General features: G+C 43.5%; 2 protein-coding genes across 16 annotated transcripts in view; both read right to left on the bottom strand.

The window, feature by feature from the left end:
- anks1b (ankyrin repeat and sterile alpha motif domain containing 1B) overlaps nt 1-4,274 on the bottom strand; it is a 126,100-nt gene extending 121,826 nt beyond the window's left edge. For 3 of the 4 annotated variants that reach the window (XM_054752932.1, XM_054752926.1, XM_054752927.1), the window contains exons 1-2: nt 4,168-4,274; nt 3,328-3,910 (exon numbers count right to left, since the gene is read on the bottom strand). In XM_054752932.1, the coding sequence (XP_054608907.1) occupies nt 3,328-3,458 (131 nt within the window). In that variant the 5' untranslated portion in view covers nt 3,459-3,910; nt 4,168-4,274. Of the gene's footprint in view, nt 1-3,327; nt 3,911-4,167 lie in introns of those variants that run through there. The other variant, XM_054752928.1, reaches the window with a different exon arrangement.
- A 1,006-nt stretch (nt 4,275-5,280) lies between these two features.
- On the bottom strand, nt 5,281-14,331 carry LOC129168082 (bridge-like lipid transfer protein family member 3B). 12 transcript variants are annotated; one of them, XM_054752945.1, is made up of 9 exons: nt 14,204-14,259; nt 12,952-13,834; nt 11,408-11,539; nt 9,635-9,739; nt 8,573-8,703; nt 6,199-6,422; nt 5,745-5,856; nt 5,512-5,636; nt 5,281-5,430 (listed from the first exon to the last, which is right to left on the bottom strand). In XM_054752945.1, the coding sequence occupies exons 5-9, from the start codon at nt 8,604-8,606 to the stop codon at nt 5,299-5,301; spliced, it is 627 nt and encodes a 208-aa protein (XP_054608920.1). In that variant the 5' UTR covers nt 8,607-8,703; nt 9,635-9,739; nt 11,408-11,539; nt 12,952-13,834; nt 14,204-14,259; the 3' UTR covers nt 5,281-5,298. The 12 variants fall into 12 exon arrangements, with proteins under 12 accessions (XP_054608920.1, XP_054608919.1, XP_054608921.1 ...); XM_054752944.1 differs by having other exon boundaries at nt 11,430-11,539; XM_054752946.1 differs by having other exon boundaries at nt 8,573-8,698; nt 11,430-11,539.
- Between the last annotated feature and the right edge of the window lie 4,478 nt (nt 14,332-18,809).

The following is an 18,809-nucleotide window of genomic DNA, read 5'->3' as shown; positions in this document are numbered from 1 at the left end:
CCATTTGTCATTCAGCGGTTAAGGAGCCGATGAATATTTGATGTCTCTTTTTAAAAAAAGATTAATTCCGCTCATATTTCACCACCAGCCTCAGACTGGAGAAGTTCCTTCTGAAAGGCTTTACAGTATATTCCATCAAAACGTGGGTTTAGCTTGCAACGCGACATTAGCGTCCTTGTTATTAGCACCTAAAATGAATGCTGGAAAATAGTGTGTGTGCGTGTGGAGTGATGCTGTCAGCTCAAGGTAATTCACTTCTCTGTGGTGTGGGGAGGAGGGGGGGCGCCATCAATCAACCTCCGATGCGATGCGCGCACGCAAAATCGTAAACCTTACAATTTTACAACCGGAGCCGCCGCAAGACGCAAAGTGACAACTTAACTTGACGAGGCTCGTATGTCCGCAATCGTCTGTGCTTATTTATATTGGCGTGTAGTGTTTCACGTATGTGTGCAGTGTGCTGGGATTCCCTCCTCAAGTGGTGCCATCCATTGTGCCCGTCTGCAAAAGCAAATAACCGCCGGGGTCTCAAATTCGTCAAAAACTTTAACGCCTGATGTTTATTTTTGTTTGTTTGTTTGTTTGCATGCGCTTTAAAATGTTGCTCCTCGGCTGGCTGAGCAGTTTGTGCCTTATTTTCCCTACTACAACATTGGTTCTGAGGCTGCCGCGTGGGTCATTTATTAAAAAAGTATGCCACACATGCGTTCAAAGAGAGCTACGGTTTCCTTTCCTCTTTCTCATGCGCTCCACATCATTATTAAAGCTCGAAAATGATCTTGTATTTTTTAAAATAAAAAAATTAAATAAAATAAAGAAAAATATTGTTTTAAATATTTTAAAAATATCTTAAACGTGAAATAAATAGAAAATAAAATAAAAAATTGTATTTATATTTTAAAAATTAAACATCAAATGCATCCACCCATTTTCTATGCCGCTTAGCCTGACATAAAATATAAAACATTTTAATATAAAAATGATGACATAAAATTAACAAATATAAAAATTTGTATTTGTATGTAATAATTCTGATTTCAAATTAAAAAATAAAATATTTAACAATTACAAGTTTTTTGTTTTTACAAAATTAAAAAGTAAAAAATAGTTTAAAAAAGATGTTAATAGTTAAAAAAAAATGAAAACGTCAAAAACATACAAAAATGTAAGACAAACATGTAAAATTTAAAAAATAAAAAAATTTAAATTCAATAATATTTAATAATAGAACATTTTTATTAAAAAAAATTAATGAAACATTTTAAATGTAAAAATTGAATAAAACAAAAACTATTATATGACTTTTCAATTCTGGAAATCTGCTCCTCTCCTGCTTGAAATTTACGCCGCCCCGTCCTCTTTGCGCTTCGGGTAAAGAAACACCCTCGCTACAATTAGCATAGCATTTCCGCCACTACTTTTATTAGCATTAGCTTGGTTAGACCCATGCCCCTCCCCCTTGTGCACAATCTCCCGCCACCACACATGCTCTTAGCTCGCATTCCTAACATTTAACCTTTAACCCCGGCCAATGTGACCGTCGACAGCAATGCACACAATTTATGCGTTTGCGTGTGTGTGTGGGGGGGGTGAGGTAGCATAACGCGCATTGAAAGAGGAGGATACAGCATCTGCGAGAACGCCAATTAGAGCAGGCGGTACAGGAGTGCGGCGGGCGCTCGTCTCCTCTCGGGAGTCACTTAAAGGTTGTTTGTTTGCAAAGGAGGAGGAGGAGGCGGAGGAGGGAACCGAGAGTGAGTATCACATAAAAGAAAGAAAAAAAAGAGACAACAACAAGTCGGGCTTTCCCCTGAACGCGAGAAGAGAGGCTGCCATCTGCGCCGTGTGATGAGTCATTCCGTTTGAGCGTGAGGAAGAGGTAATGAATGAGAGGCTGGAGAACATCATCACGAGAGCCACTGCCAATTATAACACAACACACACATAATGGTACTTTAACCTCAACTACCTTTCCGGTTGTAACTAACAACACTAATGATTAGCCACCTGTAATTATTATCACACAAACTGCATTGTCGGGCCTCGGTAACCCATTACTTCCTGTTATTTCACGCAGCAACAGGACGTATCAGCAGAACAATGCGTACTCTGCAAAGGCTGAAAGTGAGGGTTTGAACCCCAAAGGTCCGTGGTGAGGTCAAGCGCCAGAGGAAATGGGAATGACCCTTCCCAACCAGCCGTGACATCATCCTGTATCCATTTTCCACGCCACAAAGCGAGCGCGTCATCGCCAGCAGATCATCTTCTCTGCATCCTGTGTGTGTGTGTGTGTGTGTGTGTGTGTGTGTGTGTGTTGAAGTCCCCCTTGACGGCTTTCCCTTCAGCGAAAAGAGGAACCTCATGACTCAGGAATGCTGCCAGCGGCTCAGAGGCCTACGACAGGAGAAGTATGCACCGATTCCCAGTGCGGGGGAGCCCGTGCGTTCTGGACCTAAAGGGACCTCGGCCTCAAACAAAGAGCAGCAATTTTCAACATAAGCGGGAAATAATCAATACCGAATCGCTCTTCTCAACGAGCTGCGGTTCCAGCTGGGCCCCCCCCCCTCACAGCGCTCACAGGTGGCTCCGACATCATCTACCACCAGTTGTACCACATGATGGCATGAAAGGCGTACCAGCAAGTGACTTCAGAGATGCTCTTGTTTTGATCCAAGAAACATTCATCTGGGGTCCCCTCGATGATGCGACATCCTGTCACTGATATTACTTCTCAACTTCACAATAAAAGTCCCACGCTGTAAAAGTGTAAAAAGACGGTACGCAGTGTAAACTGACACTACTGTAAATAAACATGACAGTGCTAAATGTCCGCTGAAGGGCCCACCAGACCTGTTGAGGGCCACTGGGTTGGCCTGGGAGTGCCCCCTTGCCCGGGGGCCTTCTGGATGCCCCCACTTTGATCTCCTAATCACCAGGCCCGGCCTGCAGAGGAGGAGAGGCTGCAGGGGCGGGAGGAGGTCGACAAATCACCGCAAGAAGCTTTGGTGCTTCCCTTTGAGGTTGTACTTCAGGTACAACCTCAAAGGGAAGCACCAAAGCTGTCCAAGAGACATGAAAGGACACGGTCTTCTCAGCTAAAAACAAAAGGTAATGGCTATATATGCACACAAATCCATGCCACCTATGTCTGGAACCTATTTTGGTTCCTGGGTTGGATTGTCCAGCCAACAATCTTCCATGTGTTGCACAAAGCAACAGTAAAGCTGCGCACATTAAAGCAAACTTTTTCTGTGATCATAATATGTGACTGACAGCGTGGAGGCTGTGGTACTCATGACTATGCAACCAGAACCAGAACCGGCTTACCTCAGCAGGTTGGGCAACGGAATGGAGCCAGAGCCCGAGCCCAGTATGCCTTTCTTGCCGCTCAGCAGCTTCTCCACCACGGCCACGTTCCCAGTGCGGGCAGCTTCTAGCAGCTCCTGCTCCTTCCCCATCCCGGACACAAGTGCACGACGACGGCCCAGCGGGGACCACAATCTTCCATAAAGCAAACCCTTTCCCCTCGTTCACGCTCGCTTCACCGTGGAGGCATCAAAAGAGAGGGGTTCCTCGCCATGCATGGTGCTGCCTGCACGGATGCTGCAGAGGAGCACGGTGCACGGTGCACGGCTCCACCACCACCACCCCAGGCGTGCACCGCTAGCCGGCGTCAAGCTTGATGAGCCCCGGTGTCTGCTTGAGGTTCAAGGGAAGCACTGCGAAGACAAAATAAAAACACAAAGTCCTTCTGCCTCCTCTCTGATCCGGTCCGGGTGATGGCAGGCTGGAGATGGTACCGTTTCTTCCCCAGGAAGAGGCTCCCTAGTCCGGCTTGTGTCACACCAACCTTCCGCACTGGCCGGTGCCCCTGCGTGCAGACCGCTGTCATGCTACCTTGCAGAAGACACTGGGAATCCGGGTAGCATTTTCAAAATAAAACACAGCCGGATGTTTAATGATAGCGACATGACTGAGAAATAAAACGATTAATACATGATAGTATATTTCTTAATAATCTTCTTTAATGCCACAGTGCGCTTTGCTAGCTTTTGCCTTAGACAGGCGATATACTGACAATACAGCTGGATTCACCAATACGTAAGAAATTAACAGCTTCACTACTTTCTAATGAACCTTTCTGCACATGAGTGTTAAAAGACTCACCTGAAGCGACCGCCAAGTTTCCGATTGAAAGTATGGAGCACAGCACATAAATGCCATGAGTCATTCATGTATTATCCCATTTTGACTGCATTTAGCCACTATCTGACGTTTATTTTGAAAGCACTAGCTGTTACTTCCCGCCCTTTTCTTGGCTTCATTTTGGAGGCTGGGCGTGGAGAATGGTGATGCTGATGATGATGATGGTCAGCGTCCGGCAGCCACAAGAGACGATGCCTTTTGTTTGAATCCTCCAAAAATCAAAAGTGAAAAACAAAACAGGAGCAGCTTGACGCTCAACATAGGAAGATGAGATGCGCATGCGCAGTTATACCATGCTGAATGCGCGTCAACAGGCTCCTGCAGTCCTCAAAACAGTCTGTATATGTATGTATGTGTATATAATATGTGATCATGACATATGAGGATTAAAATGTGGTACAATCCTCTTGACTTTTGTTTGACCTCTTTCTGCAAGCACCAGGGTTGGGTCTCTCCCGTCACGTCCTGGTGAAAAGAGGCATGGAATGTCATGACCATATATGAGCACACAGCCAGCTTGTTAGGAATATGCTTAAATTAGATCCTGCTTGTTTTCGTAACGGCATTTCAGCAGCTTTGACACACTAAATGTTTTGGCGTTTGAACAGCTGAAGGTGTTCCTTTTGACAGTTCAAGACAAATGAAGTGGGCGGGACCTGAGTGTACACCTGCATAGTACACCAGAAGTTCGTTATTCTCGAGAAAAATAGGCGGGAAGCAAGTTTTTGTTGTTTTTTTTTTCTTTCTACTTTCTACTTCTTTGTAGTTAACCAAGCGTTAAAAAATCCTCTGGGAATGCTTGTTCTCGAATGCACGCACACACACACACACACACACATTCAACAAAAACACTGCAGAAGAGCTCTGTGTTCACATTCTAAAATGGTACACACACATAAGAGCACAAAGCACCCCCGGTTTGAGCGTGCAGCGCAGAATTGATCAATCTTTGCAATATGTGAAATTCAAGCTTCCGTTTTGATTCCCTGATGTTGGTAGTTGGAAGAGTGGCCACAAGTCCCCATCATCTGCACTGCGTTGCTTTATAAAGGAATGACTATGTATCCTGCTCCTGTCCCAGCACCTCAGTGGCTAGCTGGTGTTTGTGACCTTGAAGGTCTTCATTTGGTGGCGCAGCGCCTCTCTTTCCAGCTGAACTTCGGCCAGCGCCATTTTGGCCCAAGATAACGCCACTTTCAAGCAGTCGTTCTCCTCCATTAGCATCTGCAGGGGGAGAGGAAAACATAATCAGGCGTTCACATACTGTAGATCTAAAAATAGAATGTTTAAATTGGACTTGTTTACGTTTTCACGAGTAGATGGATGAGGGCTAGCGGACGGCGCTTGGATCTGCATCTGCTTCACATCAGCATCCGCAGGAACCGAACACAGAACGCTGTCTTCGCTCTGGCTCCGGCGCCGGGCCTCCGCTGTGAGGGGGCGGAGACAGAAAACAGAACAGGGGATGGAGGCGGGGTTATCTAACAGCGGTGAGTCAGCGCACCGTGGGGTGGCACATGCACGTGTGGGCGTCTCACCTCCGGAGATGGAGAAGGCGCCGTCGTCTCTTCTGTGTATGACCAGCGTGTCCACGTGCACCCTGATGGGCGACGGCTCAAAGTCGGAGGGGCTGTAGCGCAGCCCGTCGCCCTGCGGAAGAAGGCCGGAGGTAAAACGGCTAATCTTTCTGCATGAATGGAAACAACGGAAATGCAAGAAAGTGTGCTTTTCCGCAATGAAATCATACATTCCAACAATTAAATAGGGAACGATAGAAGCACCTGAAGCTCAGAGCTAATCCTCTTTGCATCAACAGCAGTGTAGTGACCTGCCCTTAATGCTGACTTACACGGGTAGCGGTGCCAATGTGACCCATCCGGGTCCGCTAGCCATCGAGCTAAAAGCCCGAGCTGCCAACTCGATGTCCACTCGATGTTACGGTGCCAGAAAGTGAGGTTTGCAAGTACTTTATATTATTTTTATGAAACTCACCTTCAAGTCCACGACGCTGATCTCCATGGGCAGCACCTGCGGCGCCGTGTCGTCCTCCAGGAAAGTGGTCAGGTTGCAGGTCGCAGCATGGACATCAGGAGGCTCGCCCAGTACCCGTGCAGACGCTGCTGCAGGAAGGCGTTGCGCTCCGCCAGCGGCGAGTGGGCCGATTGAGACTCCAGGCGGTCCCGCAACATCTGACGGGGAGCTGACGTCTGTGCTGGCTGGGGTGGGGGGGACACAGGCGGCCATGTTTGTTTCAACCTCTTAATCACGTGCTTTTTGTGCGTTGCATGAGGCGCAGTGCATGAGGGCGACATTTTCACAGGCGGGAGAAAAAGAGGTGACAAAGAGAGAAGACAAAGAGGAGCCACGGCGTCTCATTTCGTCTTTGAATGAGAGATTAGAGGCATCAAGCAGGAAGTGGCGGTACAGAGACTTAAGAGAGAGAAAAGTCATCACAATAGCAACGAGTGCATCACACACCTTCTGGGAGTGCTGGGTTCATAACACAGCAGCAGGTCCAATTACACACACACACACACACACACACACACACACACACACACACACACACACACGCTCTCATATTGAATGTCAGGTTTGCTCAGATGATAAAATGACATTTTTTTAATGCAGAAGCAGAAAGGGTGGCGTGAGGCAGGAGGGGGGGATTATGACAGCGCTGGAGGGGGGACAACAGAGCGGGGGGGAAGGGAGATACTGTAGGTGCAAGCAGCGAGAGGAAACGCTCATCGCCAGGAATCACTGGACTGAAACTGCAAAGTCTGCTGCAGTGGTGAGATGATGGAGGAGAGGAGGGGAGGGGGGGTGAGTCAGGCAGCAAGGAAGATTTGAGATTCATTTAAGTTGCACGCACGTTTAAGGTTGCGGGCTTAATGTTGCAAGTAATGGCAGCGCTCGGTCTATTACTGTCAAATTTAACCTCTTAAAGGGCCACTCACACACACACACACACACACACACACACACACACGCGTGCGAGCAGAGAAAGAGCTCAATGTCATGGCCCTTCAAGAGGGGTGTAGCGCTATATTTTTAGTTACAAAATGTAGTGCTAATAATTTTTAAAATGACTCATTAAAAAAATCCAATTATAATTATCCAATAGATACAATAATAGGCCACATTCAGCCACGAAGCAGCATGATTTGTTCAGGAATGGATTTTTGAAAAACCGTGACAGAGTGAAGCCACAAAATTTAAATTACTGTCATCATTTTTAGGCCTGTGAATATTGTCATTCATCCAGGTCATTGTATTCTCAGCAACTGGACTGTTCAGGTTGTCTTAGAGGATGTTTTGCTTCTTATCCGAGCAGGCTTCATCAGTTCATGCTCAAAGACCAGGTGGGACACACACCAGTCACACTAGATAGAACAGCTCCTGTCTAGTTCATGCTCAAGAACTAGGTGGGACACACAACTTTCTCCCACATACAATGCTGTCCTTTCATCCCTTCCTAAAGGACTCAGTCATTTTGCCTCTAAGAAATAAACAAGGCCTTGTTAGCAGATCATTTCACCTGAATGAGATGCTAACAAAGGTGATACCACCCAAACAACCATCATTGGCGGGCAGAGGCCCCACTCCATTGTATCCTAACGATCGTCATTTGACACCATTAGAGAGCCAACCATTCTCTTCCTTTGGAGGATAAATAGATTGGATCTTGCACCAGGCTCTCACACTAGAGCCGTCCTTTGAGCATGAACTGATGAAGGATGCTCGCATGACAACCTGAACAGTCAAGTCGCGATTGATTGAATGCCCTGAGAACCATTTTCCACACACTTTGACCTCCAATCACGTGGCTTCTTCTTCTGCATCACAACAAGAGAGACCGCTACAGACAAAAGCACTTCCTCGATCAAATAAAACCACCACTGGAGTCCCACACGCGTGGGTTCATCTGCACACCCTCAGAGTGCAGCTGCAGCGCAAGCAAAGTCCTGAGTGCAGCAAATAGCATTTTGACCAGAGGAGAAAAAAGTATCACGAACGCAAACATGAGCACGCACGAACACAAGCGTTACCTTGACTGCTCTGAGCAGGCATCGGACACACCGTGCCGGTGGGGAGTTACAGCAAGGTAACAAGAATGAGACTACGGCTTGTTAGGGCGTACTCACACTAGGCCGTTCATACTTCTACACTTCACACTTGAACACGGAGCGGAGCACTCACAAGAGCCAAATGTGCCAGACTTGAGGTGTGAAGTGGGCCCAAGCACGGCACGACTGGCCGAGTGCGAGTGAGTCGACGCTTATTAGTGTCAGCCTGGTTCGTGTGGCAAAGCGACACACTGCGCCTTTCATGCGTTGTAAAAAGTGTGGCAGCATGCTTGGCTCACCCAGGCCACGGCTGCTGAGGTACTCCCTGGACATTGCCCAGCTGGTTGGGCGTCACCTTGTCCACCTCCAGAGCCACGGCCGCGTTCCATGCCCACGCACACCGAGTGCACCTTCAGCACAGACACCTGGACTAGACACACACAATAATTACACATCACACCTCTATACATACATAGCACAGCAGGGGTGCAAATTACGTTGATCGCAAGCTACTGGTAGATCGCCAATGTAGTGGGTAGTCGATCACGTGAACGTCACTTTGTAGATGTCATATGACAATAGTCAGCTGACATTACACTCCCCTCCTGATTCACTTTTTCTGCGCCGGGGTTATCTGTTCACTTGTAGCGGCGAGTTATGTAGAAAAAAAAAGGTGTATTGTTTGATGGCTTTGTTTCGCGCCACCAAACTCCACTACTGAAATCAGTGTTTTCTACACGTTCGCTTCTTAAATGATTATTTCATGATGAAATTAAAAATGTGCCCATTGGTGAAACCTTCTCAATATGTTGCCTTGCCTTCGGCTGCATTGTCTTTTGCAACATTTCTTGTATATCGCTGATGTTTGGTAGCAAAGACTAACTGGACGTAATGCATGAACGGTGTGTCCTAATGAACGTTACGTTGCTATTTGGCATATTGCCAGTACTCAGGTTACGTACACAACTATTGAGGAATTATGCGTAATTATCTTTATTGCCATATGAATATAATTAACTACTTTGATTGCCTGTAAACTTTGAAAATGTGATTGTGAACAATGAATCATTAATATTTACAATAGTAGTTAGATTTTATATGTTAGATATTTTATAGAACGAGGTAGATCATTTTGACTTGTAACTTGCATGCTGAAAAAGTGTGTGCACTGCTGATATACATGTATATTTTACATAAATACGGACAAATGAGCTGTAAACGAATACAAGTAAATGTACTTACTTTCATAAAGCACCTTTCTACAAAGAAATTGAAGTTAATGCCTCTCGTTTATACATTCACACATGCACTAATATACTTGGGAAACAGTTAGGCACCAAAAATGTGATAAGATCAAATACCTTGTTCGTGGTTGCGACATGTGGACAAACCCACTCGATGGGGGGTCGATCTACAGGTATGTCTATGGCTGACAGCGGCCTTGAATCCTGAGATGGACATGTCATCTGTGCAGGACATAAAGAAAAAAAACATGTTTCCTGTAATGTTGCACAATGCTGCCACCTTTTGGTTACAAGTGGAGGTGAAGACTGGTGAAAATGACCCGACTGCCTTGTCTCTAAACAACAAAAAAGCAGAAGCATTAAGCAAGTCCAGCTTCCTGATTGTTGTTGAGAAATGCGATCATGTCAACAAGTCAAAGCAGTTTATTGGCAGTCACTCCTGCACGTTTTAACAGTTAAACCTCACTCCATTCACTTTCCACCTGGCTGTGGAACAAAAACTTGTGTTTTTCCTGAGTTCTTTATGTAACCCGCCCTGTTTCGCACTGCCCGCACTAGGGCTTGAACACGGGACCTTCGTACTGGGAGGAGAGGGCGCTGACCACGCGACTAAAAGCCCGGACTGTCAGCCGCGTGTTCAGCGCAGCTCCTGAGGCAGAGGGAGTGAGGTTTACCAACGTACACTCGCACAGCTTCACAGGCTGGCATCCGTTACACTCACCCTCTCAAACCTCACTACCATCCGGGTCACGGCACCAATGTAATCCGCCCTGTTTCGCACAGCCCGCACCGGGGCTTGAACACCGGACCTTTGTAATAGGAGGCGAGGGCGCTGACCACGCGACTAAAAGCCCGGACTGTCGGCCGCGTGTTCAGCGCAGCTCTTGAGGAGTGAGGTTTACCAATGTACACTCGCACAGCCTTACAGGCTGGCATCCGTTACATTTACAACAGTGGTTCTCAACTGGATCGGCTGCGGGACTCACCGTCATCCTGCAATGACAAGCGGTGACCCAAATTTTTCAACTTGACGCTGTCGCTCTCTTTACTTCTCCAGCAGACATCTGCAGCTGTGTGTCGGACGGATGGCATGTTAAGTACCCCGCTCAATGTCTTTCCCCTCCTGCTCAAGCTTGACAGATGCTCCGTTCAGGGTTTTATGCTGCCGATTCCAGTACCGATCATTCGTGAGTGAAACCGGCCGATACCGATCACACGGATTAATTACACATTTATTTATGATGAGTGCAATTGCCCAGGGGTGCCGTATAAAGGGGAAAGTCAGGAGAATTCCTGTCCCATGACTGCCAGGGGGACAAAAAAATAGTTCCCTCATTCCCTCGAATGAGAGGCTGGAGAACATCATCACGAGAGCCACTGCCAATTATAACACACACACACACATAATGGTACTTTAACCTCAACTACCTTTCCGGTTGTAACTAACAACACTAATGATTAGCCACCTGTAATTATTATCATACAAACTGCATTGACGGGCCTCAGTAACCCATTACTTGCTGTTATTTCACGCAGCAACAGCAAGTATCAGCAGAACAATGCGTACTCTGCAAAGGCTGAAAGTGAAGGTTTGAACCCCAAAGATCCACGGTGAGGTCAAGCACCAGAAGAAACGGGAATGACCCTTCCCAACCAGCCGTGACATCATCCCGTATCCATTTTCCACGCCACAAAGCAAGCGCGTCATCGCCAGCAGATCATCTTCTCTGCATCCTGTGTGTGTGTGTGTGTGTGTGTGTGTGTTCAAGTCCTCCTTGACAGCTTATTAGCTTCCGCCGTCCTGACACACAAAACTATGTGGGTGGCCCCGTACGTTCTGGACCTAATGGGACCTCAGCCTTAAACAAAGAGCAACAATTTTCAACCCACATCAGAAAAAGCCCCATCAGACCTGTAGGGGCCACTGTGTTGGTCTGGGAGTGCCCCCTTGCCCGGGGGCCTTCTGGACGCCGCCGCTTTGATCTCCTAATCACCAGGCTCGGCCCAGCAGAGGAGGGGAGGCTGCAGGGGTGGGAGGAGGTGTAGAGTTAAAAACAGGAGGGCTGACTCAGCTGCAAAAGAATGCAACAGAGTGAAGTACGCAATGGAGGAGAAAGTCCGCCATGTTGGGGAGCAAAAGAGGTGTGTGGGGTTAGACCAGGGGTGGGCAAACTTTTTGACTCGCGGGCCGCATTGAGTTAACAAAATACACTGAGGGGCCAGACTATATATTTGATACATGCACTCTATTTTACACTTAAAATTATAACAGTCCACCTGGAATTATAGTGTCATACAATCTTATATACAGTATGTACTGTATGTGCTTGTGTCCCTTTTTTTCAGGAGCACTTTAAATATCAGACCATATCAAATGACAAAATTAAATTTGACAGTTTTTTTTTTTTTTTTTACTAAATAAGACACCCGGAATGTACATGAATAAAGGATGTGCTATAAAATATGAACTACTGTATGAACGCTAAAACATTAACTATTAAGTATGTGAATGTCCCTCCTTTTTTACGTGAGTAGGTTAAGTTGTGTGACACGTATTTTTTACTTGTGTTTGTTTGGCACCGTGCGTGAGGTAGTTGTCTGGATCGCTGCATGTGAAAAGATACTTAAACCATCAAAAGGTTGTCTCAGATTGACTGACTACTAGCAAGTCATGTTGCCAGCTTTATCTTAAAGATTGAATTACTTTGGAAGCAACTGGCGGGCCGCATTCAAATGCTTCACGGGCCATAGTTTGCCCACACCTGGGTTAGACGGACAATAGTGTACAATGTATTCACTAGCTCTGAGCTGAGTATAAAATAAAGTTATACACTGCACGTACGCTTTGATAAAATGGATTAATGTTATTTACTGAACACAATGAGTTTTTATGTATATGTATAAATGTGTAAAAATCCATTATACTGCAGAAATGTCACCAAAAACTTGTGCAGCAGTATGAAAAAACCTTTTTCCTTCCTTACAGTGTTACCAACGATTAACAATCAACATACAAAATAATAAATCATAATAATTCCATAAGGAACAACATAAATTTGATTTAAAATTAGTTATATGATATGGATATTTAACTGGAAGTATTTACACAGTGTGATTATGGCATTGTCAATACATATGATAGACTATAATCTAAATCATTATCATCACTGACTTGTCATTAATTCAACTAATCACACAGAGAAACAAATTAGCTTAAAGCTATATTGTGTGGGAGTCCCACACATTACACACTTCCTGTTTATTTACAACAACCAGTGTTATAAATCTACAACATTTTTATCTCATACCGGTCTGTTTTTGAGGAGCTTGAAAAATGACAACTCTGGTCTTTTGGAGCGTCTATTACAGCAATTTATGGCTGAGCGGTGTGCCGAGGACGTATTTACAATGCAATGTTTTTGGATTCTGCTCACCATCATGGCGGCGCGGGGTATAATACGGAAGTGGATGCAGAGTCGTCCCTCCTGTTCGCTGATCTCCTTGGTGCCAACTGATGTGAGACAATGGTGGGGATGACAAACATGGTCGGTGGAAGTGGGGAGGCGCGTGGGGGGGACGGGACACGCACGCCTCCACAACACACACGCAACGATATTCCGATCCAGGAGAAAAGTGTAATCCCATTGAGCGCACGAGTGAATCCAATATGCGCAGACGCGCATCTTGCTCCGAACACAAGACGCGCCGCCACCACCAAGCGGGAGACGAGGGGATGCGTGGCACTTTTAAGTAAGGCAGGGGGGTCGTGATGGACAGGAGACGAGCGTCCACGCTAAGTGGGTGGTCGCAGCAGAGTCTTTCGTGTCCATTTTGTCCCAATTCCTACTTTTAACCCTCGGAAAGCAAGCATGGTGCTCTGCTGCCATCTGGTGGAGAACTGGTGTAATGACAAGGCAGTTGGAACAATACAGTATGAGTGTGATTTTTGACATGTGATATTTACATGTTTCTTGCTAGACATGGGAGCTCCAAATTTTGGTTTTATTCAAATATAATTTTAACTGCTTTTTTAAGTTTTCTAGCTCCGTGCAGTTTTACACCACTGAAAATTACAATTAATATTTTATTGAAACATTTTTTGCTAAAGACAAGTGGGAAAACAAGCTACGTGAAACGGAGAGGGTTCTCAGGGTGTTGAGATGTCTCCAAGGATGCACTGGTTTGGAGCGGTCAAAGGTATAGATGTGTGTTCAAGTCAAAGAACACGGCAAGTTGTCCTCTGTTTGGTGGATTTGGTCAATAAGCGGCAGCAAGTGCTGGTAAACTGAGGTCTTTGTAAGGCTTTATGCTGTGGTACTGTAACAATATTCAAAGAATACAAAATGTCACTGAATAAATAAACAGTAAATTAATGTAACCAATATTACACATAAACATAATGATTAGCCAAAAGCACATCAAATACAGAATTCAATAAGGAAATTAAGACAATATGATGCTTATTAATATAATAAATCACTATACAGTCTTGTGTTCATTGATGCTAACATTAGCATTCAAGCTAACTGTATAGTGATTTATTGTATAAAGTACATACATACATACAATAAATCACTATACAGTTAGCTTGAATGCTAATGTTAGCATTAATGAACACAAGAGTTACACTGAACAAAAGTGTACAATAGAGCTCACACAGCTCTAACAACAGAATTAAAACCTCACCTTTATGCATTCACGCACAGCATTAACTTAGGAAAACTAGGATGTGGTGCCTGTACAGCATCGGAGAAGTAATAAAAAAGACGTTTCAACTGACGCAACATCACACTACTGCGGTGCGTTCACTGACGGCCGAACACAGTGGGACAAAACAACGCCCAAACCTAAACATTACCAGTGAAGCATAACACAAAACATGGTAAATTATGGGCTTTCTAACACTACGTAATGTAGTATCCAGTTAAAGTGCTAATGAATTCTCCCGCTTTTTCATAATGGCAACATTTTGAAGCAAATTGTTGTATAGTAGTGGTTCCAAAACGTTTTTCAGTGGCATACCCCTTTAGACATTTGACCTGAAGCCATGTACCCCCTACTCCTACACACATAAAAAAACATATACCTTTTTATCTTCATTCACTTGAAATATTCAACATCATTCATTTTATAGTAATTTGGTATTTTGCGTGGTGACATTGTGATATGGTAAATAGCTAAGTAATCATCCTACATATCTTTTATTCCAGTCTTTATTCCCTATGAATGGCTTCAATTTGAGCATCACTTTTTTGTCCACTCACAATGGCTATGGTTTAAGTCGGCATACTCATTTCAGAGCAAATTGTAGGGGACAAGTTCAACAATCATGATAACGCAGTATCCGAAGTAGAAAAATACAGTAGACGCCCTTACAACGTAAATAATCCGTTCCGATAACATTTATGTTATAGGGTTTTTATGTCATATGAAGCGTAAAATACATGTAAATAGCCTAATCCGTTCCAAGAGCTTCCCAAACTCACCACCTTTGGCCCTTCAAAATATTCAAAGTCCACCAAATATGGTTTGGTTTGGTTTGGTTTGGTTTAATTTTATTTCAAACATGCATATGTCCGAAAAGGAGTAGGAAGAAGCAGAGCTTATTTAATCATACCCCCTTTTCGTAGCATATCAGTTGCTAATACATACATGTGTATACATCCAAACACGCGCTTACATATATATACACATACACCCGCACCTACACAAGTACACAGTACACAAGTACGCACATATATACATATATAATGGTGTTAAAACATAACGGAGTTACCAACGCCGTTACTTAATAACTAACAGAATAATCTAACTAGTTACGGTTGTCATTTTTGCAACGGCGTTCTAGTTACTTAGAATGAAATGCAGGGCGTTACTTTGATTCAAGCTTGGCAGCGGGGGAGGTCATTTCTCTCTCTCTGAGATGAGACAGTTAGCGGCGGGTCACACGCGTGTTGATTGGCTGAGGAGTCAAGTGGGAGGATGCTCACATATCCCATGCTGCATGCGGTCTCAACCAAAACAAGAGGGAGCGATGGCGAGTGAAGCAGGGGACAGATACAAAATCGGCATTTACAGGCTGGAAGTATCGACACTATTTTAATCTGACTGAGATAAAAGAGAAAAATGTACCTGTTAGATGCACGTTGTGTCCCGGTACAAACACTATTTACGTCTGTGACGAGCAATTCAAACCTCATGAAGCACCTTCAGTCGTGTCACGGTACAACTCCGCTCATTGCTCGCCCGCCTGCTGCAGCTAGCGTGTGCCCCAGTGACGGAGACGAAGCTCCAACACCACACAAACAAGCCAAACTCGATTTTACTGTCCAGCAGCGTGTAACTCGCACAGAGGTCAATGCACTTTTCACTGCGTTTAAATGCTGCCACTCCCTCCAGTGCTCCTGTTGAGACTCTTTAGCCTCGGAAAGCTAGTCTTTTCTCCCAAGAGGAACAGGCTCTCAGGCCAAAGATTTGAGAAGTTGCTGCTTTTGCGCTACAATCAGTGGTTCACAACCTAATATAGTACTAAATGTTAAATTGGTTCAGAAAAAGAACTTCTGTGATGTTGGAAAGAGTGCAAAAAAGTTCAGGTTAAAGTGCAATACTGTTTAAGAGCATTTTACCTCATTGTTATTTATTTTCTTTTGCACTTAAACATTGTTTCAGGATTATTATAGTTGGAAATATCTTATTTATTGAAAGTAAAAATAAGATACTTGAAATATATTATTTGAAAGTTAAGGCTGTGAAAATGTTGTATTTTCATGCTAATTTTACTTTTTTAAAAAATTCTAAGTTCATGTTTATTATGCAAAGTTCATATTAATAATTTTATACTGCTTGTTTTATACGTAAAAAGAATTGCAGTGTTTGTGTGATAATTTTGATAAATAAATAATGTTGCTTTTACATCTAAACAACGCTCTACTCTTTTTCCTTTATTTATTATGAATTATTGCACTAGATTTTTTTATTTCAGGTTGAGAAAAAGACCATTTCTATTGTCGTAATTTAAAACTAGACTTACTTTGCCAGGTAACTAGTTACTTTTTAGATGCAACAACTGAGTTACTAACTCAGTTACTTTCTGTGACATGTAAGTACTAACTGTAACTAATTACTTTCGTCAAACTTGTGCTACTGTTTGACTCATATGCATGTTCAGGATGAATTAAAACCATGAACCATGAACCATGATAATAACAAGCCCAGTAGTGCTGTACAACTTTTATCCGCAGTCCGCAGTGCCCTCTACTGGTCAACATTATTATTATTATTTTTTTCCCTTTTTTTCCTCTACTGGTCAAAATTCAAACTGGACGCCAACCTGTCTATAGAGGCCACCTGTCTATAGCGGCCACTTTTGCAGACTCCCTCTAGTGGCTGCTATAGACAAGTTTGACTGTATCTATCAGATCAAATCTTTGCATGAAGAGCTTTAAATGGGAGCTTTTATTATTGTTTTGTCTTGATGGTCATCTGTCTAATGCATTATCAAGAGCAACATTAAAATCCCCACCTATTAAAATGAGGGCATTGGGGAACTTGTTTAACCATATGAATAACTTTTGTTGTATGGTGTCAAACAGGCTCTCATTTCCTACTTTAGTGTTATATCCATAAACATTAGTGACAATCAAAACAATCTTGATGAAGTCAATCACTTGACATACAAAATGACCATTCATATCAATATCGGAGTGTAGTATGTTACCTGTGAAGTTGCATTTCACAGTGCCCACACCTGCTGAATGTTCTGATCCATGTGACAACCAGATATCGTTTCCCCACTGTGACCTCCAGAAATTCACCTCATGAGCTGTGGAAAGAGTCTCTTGAAGGAAGAGAAAATCTGCTTTCAATTTTTTACCATATAAAAACAAGGCTTTTCGCATCCCACTGTCCCTTAGACCCCTGGCATTTAACGAGACAAAAGATAAAGACAGTTTGAAAGAGGAAAAAAAAACAAAAAAACAAAAACAAATGAAAAAAAAACAACTGAGTATGCTATAGACAGTTAAGTCGCTTAAGTAACTTACCACAAACTATGATAGTACCATCGAGATCAGTCACAATTGTGTGAATTTTAAAGCAAACAAAAGTGGCCTTTATGCCTTTTTAGTGTGGTTGTACTCGCCATTTGTCCTTTCGGTCACTACCCGAAGCTCATCATCACCACTTTAACTGTGTTATTATGAGCAACGAGGAGTTGTGTTCAAAGACACCACGTCATTTAAGTTGAATTCACATCATTTGAGTGAATTTTCTGGGCTTTCCGAGCACACTTAAATGCAGCAAATTGTACTTCAGCATTAAGAGTTACAAAGCGAGTCACAAGATTATCCACTTATTGTTTTTCTTTGCATTGCTGTTTATTTAGACCACACATACACGCCTAATAAAGAGGTTTTTGTGATGTTCGGAGCGGTCTTTGGAGTTGGACTTACATACTGTATATGGTGTTGGAATGGCACTGCTGTTGATGTGTTCGGGCCATGTTTTCTTTTCGTTGATCAGGACACCTTTGATGAGTTATACATGATAGTAAGTGAGCAGGCGAGCATGTCTGTCGCTCGTGTGTGTGCCTTGGCATGAATGAACGGTGCTTATACATTCCGCTTTCAAACACGAGTCCAACTTGTGTTGTCAATAATTGACATCCGGTGCTTCCTTAGAGCCGAGCACTCGCCGCTTGTTAACGTTTGAGTGACACCGTGGCCCGTTTCCACGTGAATTTGTGAGGATGGGCGAGACGTACCAGAGCCTTCCCCCCCCCTTTTTAATTAACCTATTTACCAGTCTGCTTTGTGCCCGCAGGCCTTTTCCACAACCTAATATAGTACTAAATGTTAAATTGGTTCAGAAAAAGAACTTCTGTGATGTTGGAAAGAGTGCAAAAAAGTTCAGGTTAAAGTGCAATACTGTTTAAGAGCATTTTACCTCATTGTTATTTATTTTCTTTTGCACTTAAACATTGTTTCAGGATTATTATAGTTGGAAATATCTTATTTATTGAAAGTAAAAATAAGATACTTGAAATATATTATTTGAAAGTTAAGGCTGTGAAAATGTTGTATTTTCATGCTAATTTTACTTTTTTAAAAAATTCTAAGTTCATGTTTATTATGCAAAGTTCATATTAATAATTTTATACTGCTTGTTTTATACGTAAAAAGAATTGCAGTGTTTGTGTGATAATTTTGATAAATAAATAATGTTGCTTTTACATCTAAACAACGCTCTACTCTTTTTCCTTTATTTATTATGAATTATTGCACTAGATTTTTTT

Source organism: Dunckerocampus dactyliophorus, chromosome 15 (assembly GCF_027744805.1).
Source record: "Dunckerocampus dactyliophorus isolate RoL2022-P2 chromosome 15, RoL_Ddac_1.1, whole genome shotgun sequence".
NCBI classification, from domain to species: domain Eukaryota; kingdom Metazoa; phylum Chordata; class Actinopteri; order Syngnathiformes; family Syngnathidae; genus Dunckerocampus; species Dunckerocampus dactyliophorus.
The sequence above is the reverse complement of the archived record's forward strand: the minus strand, read 5'-3'. Positions and strand labels throughout refer to the sequence as shown.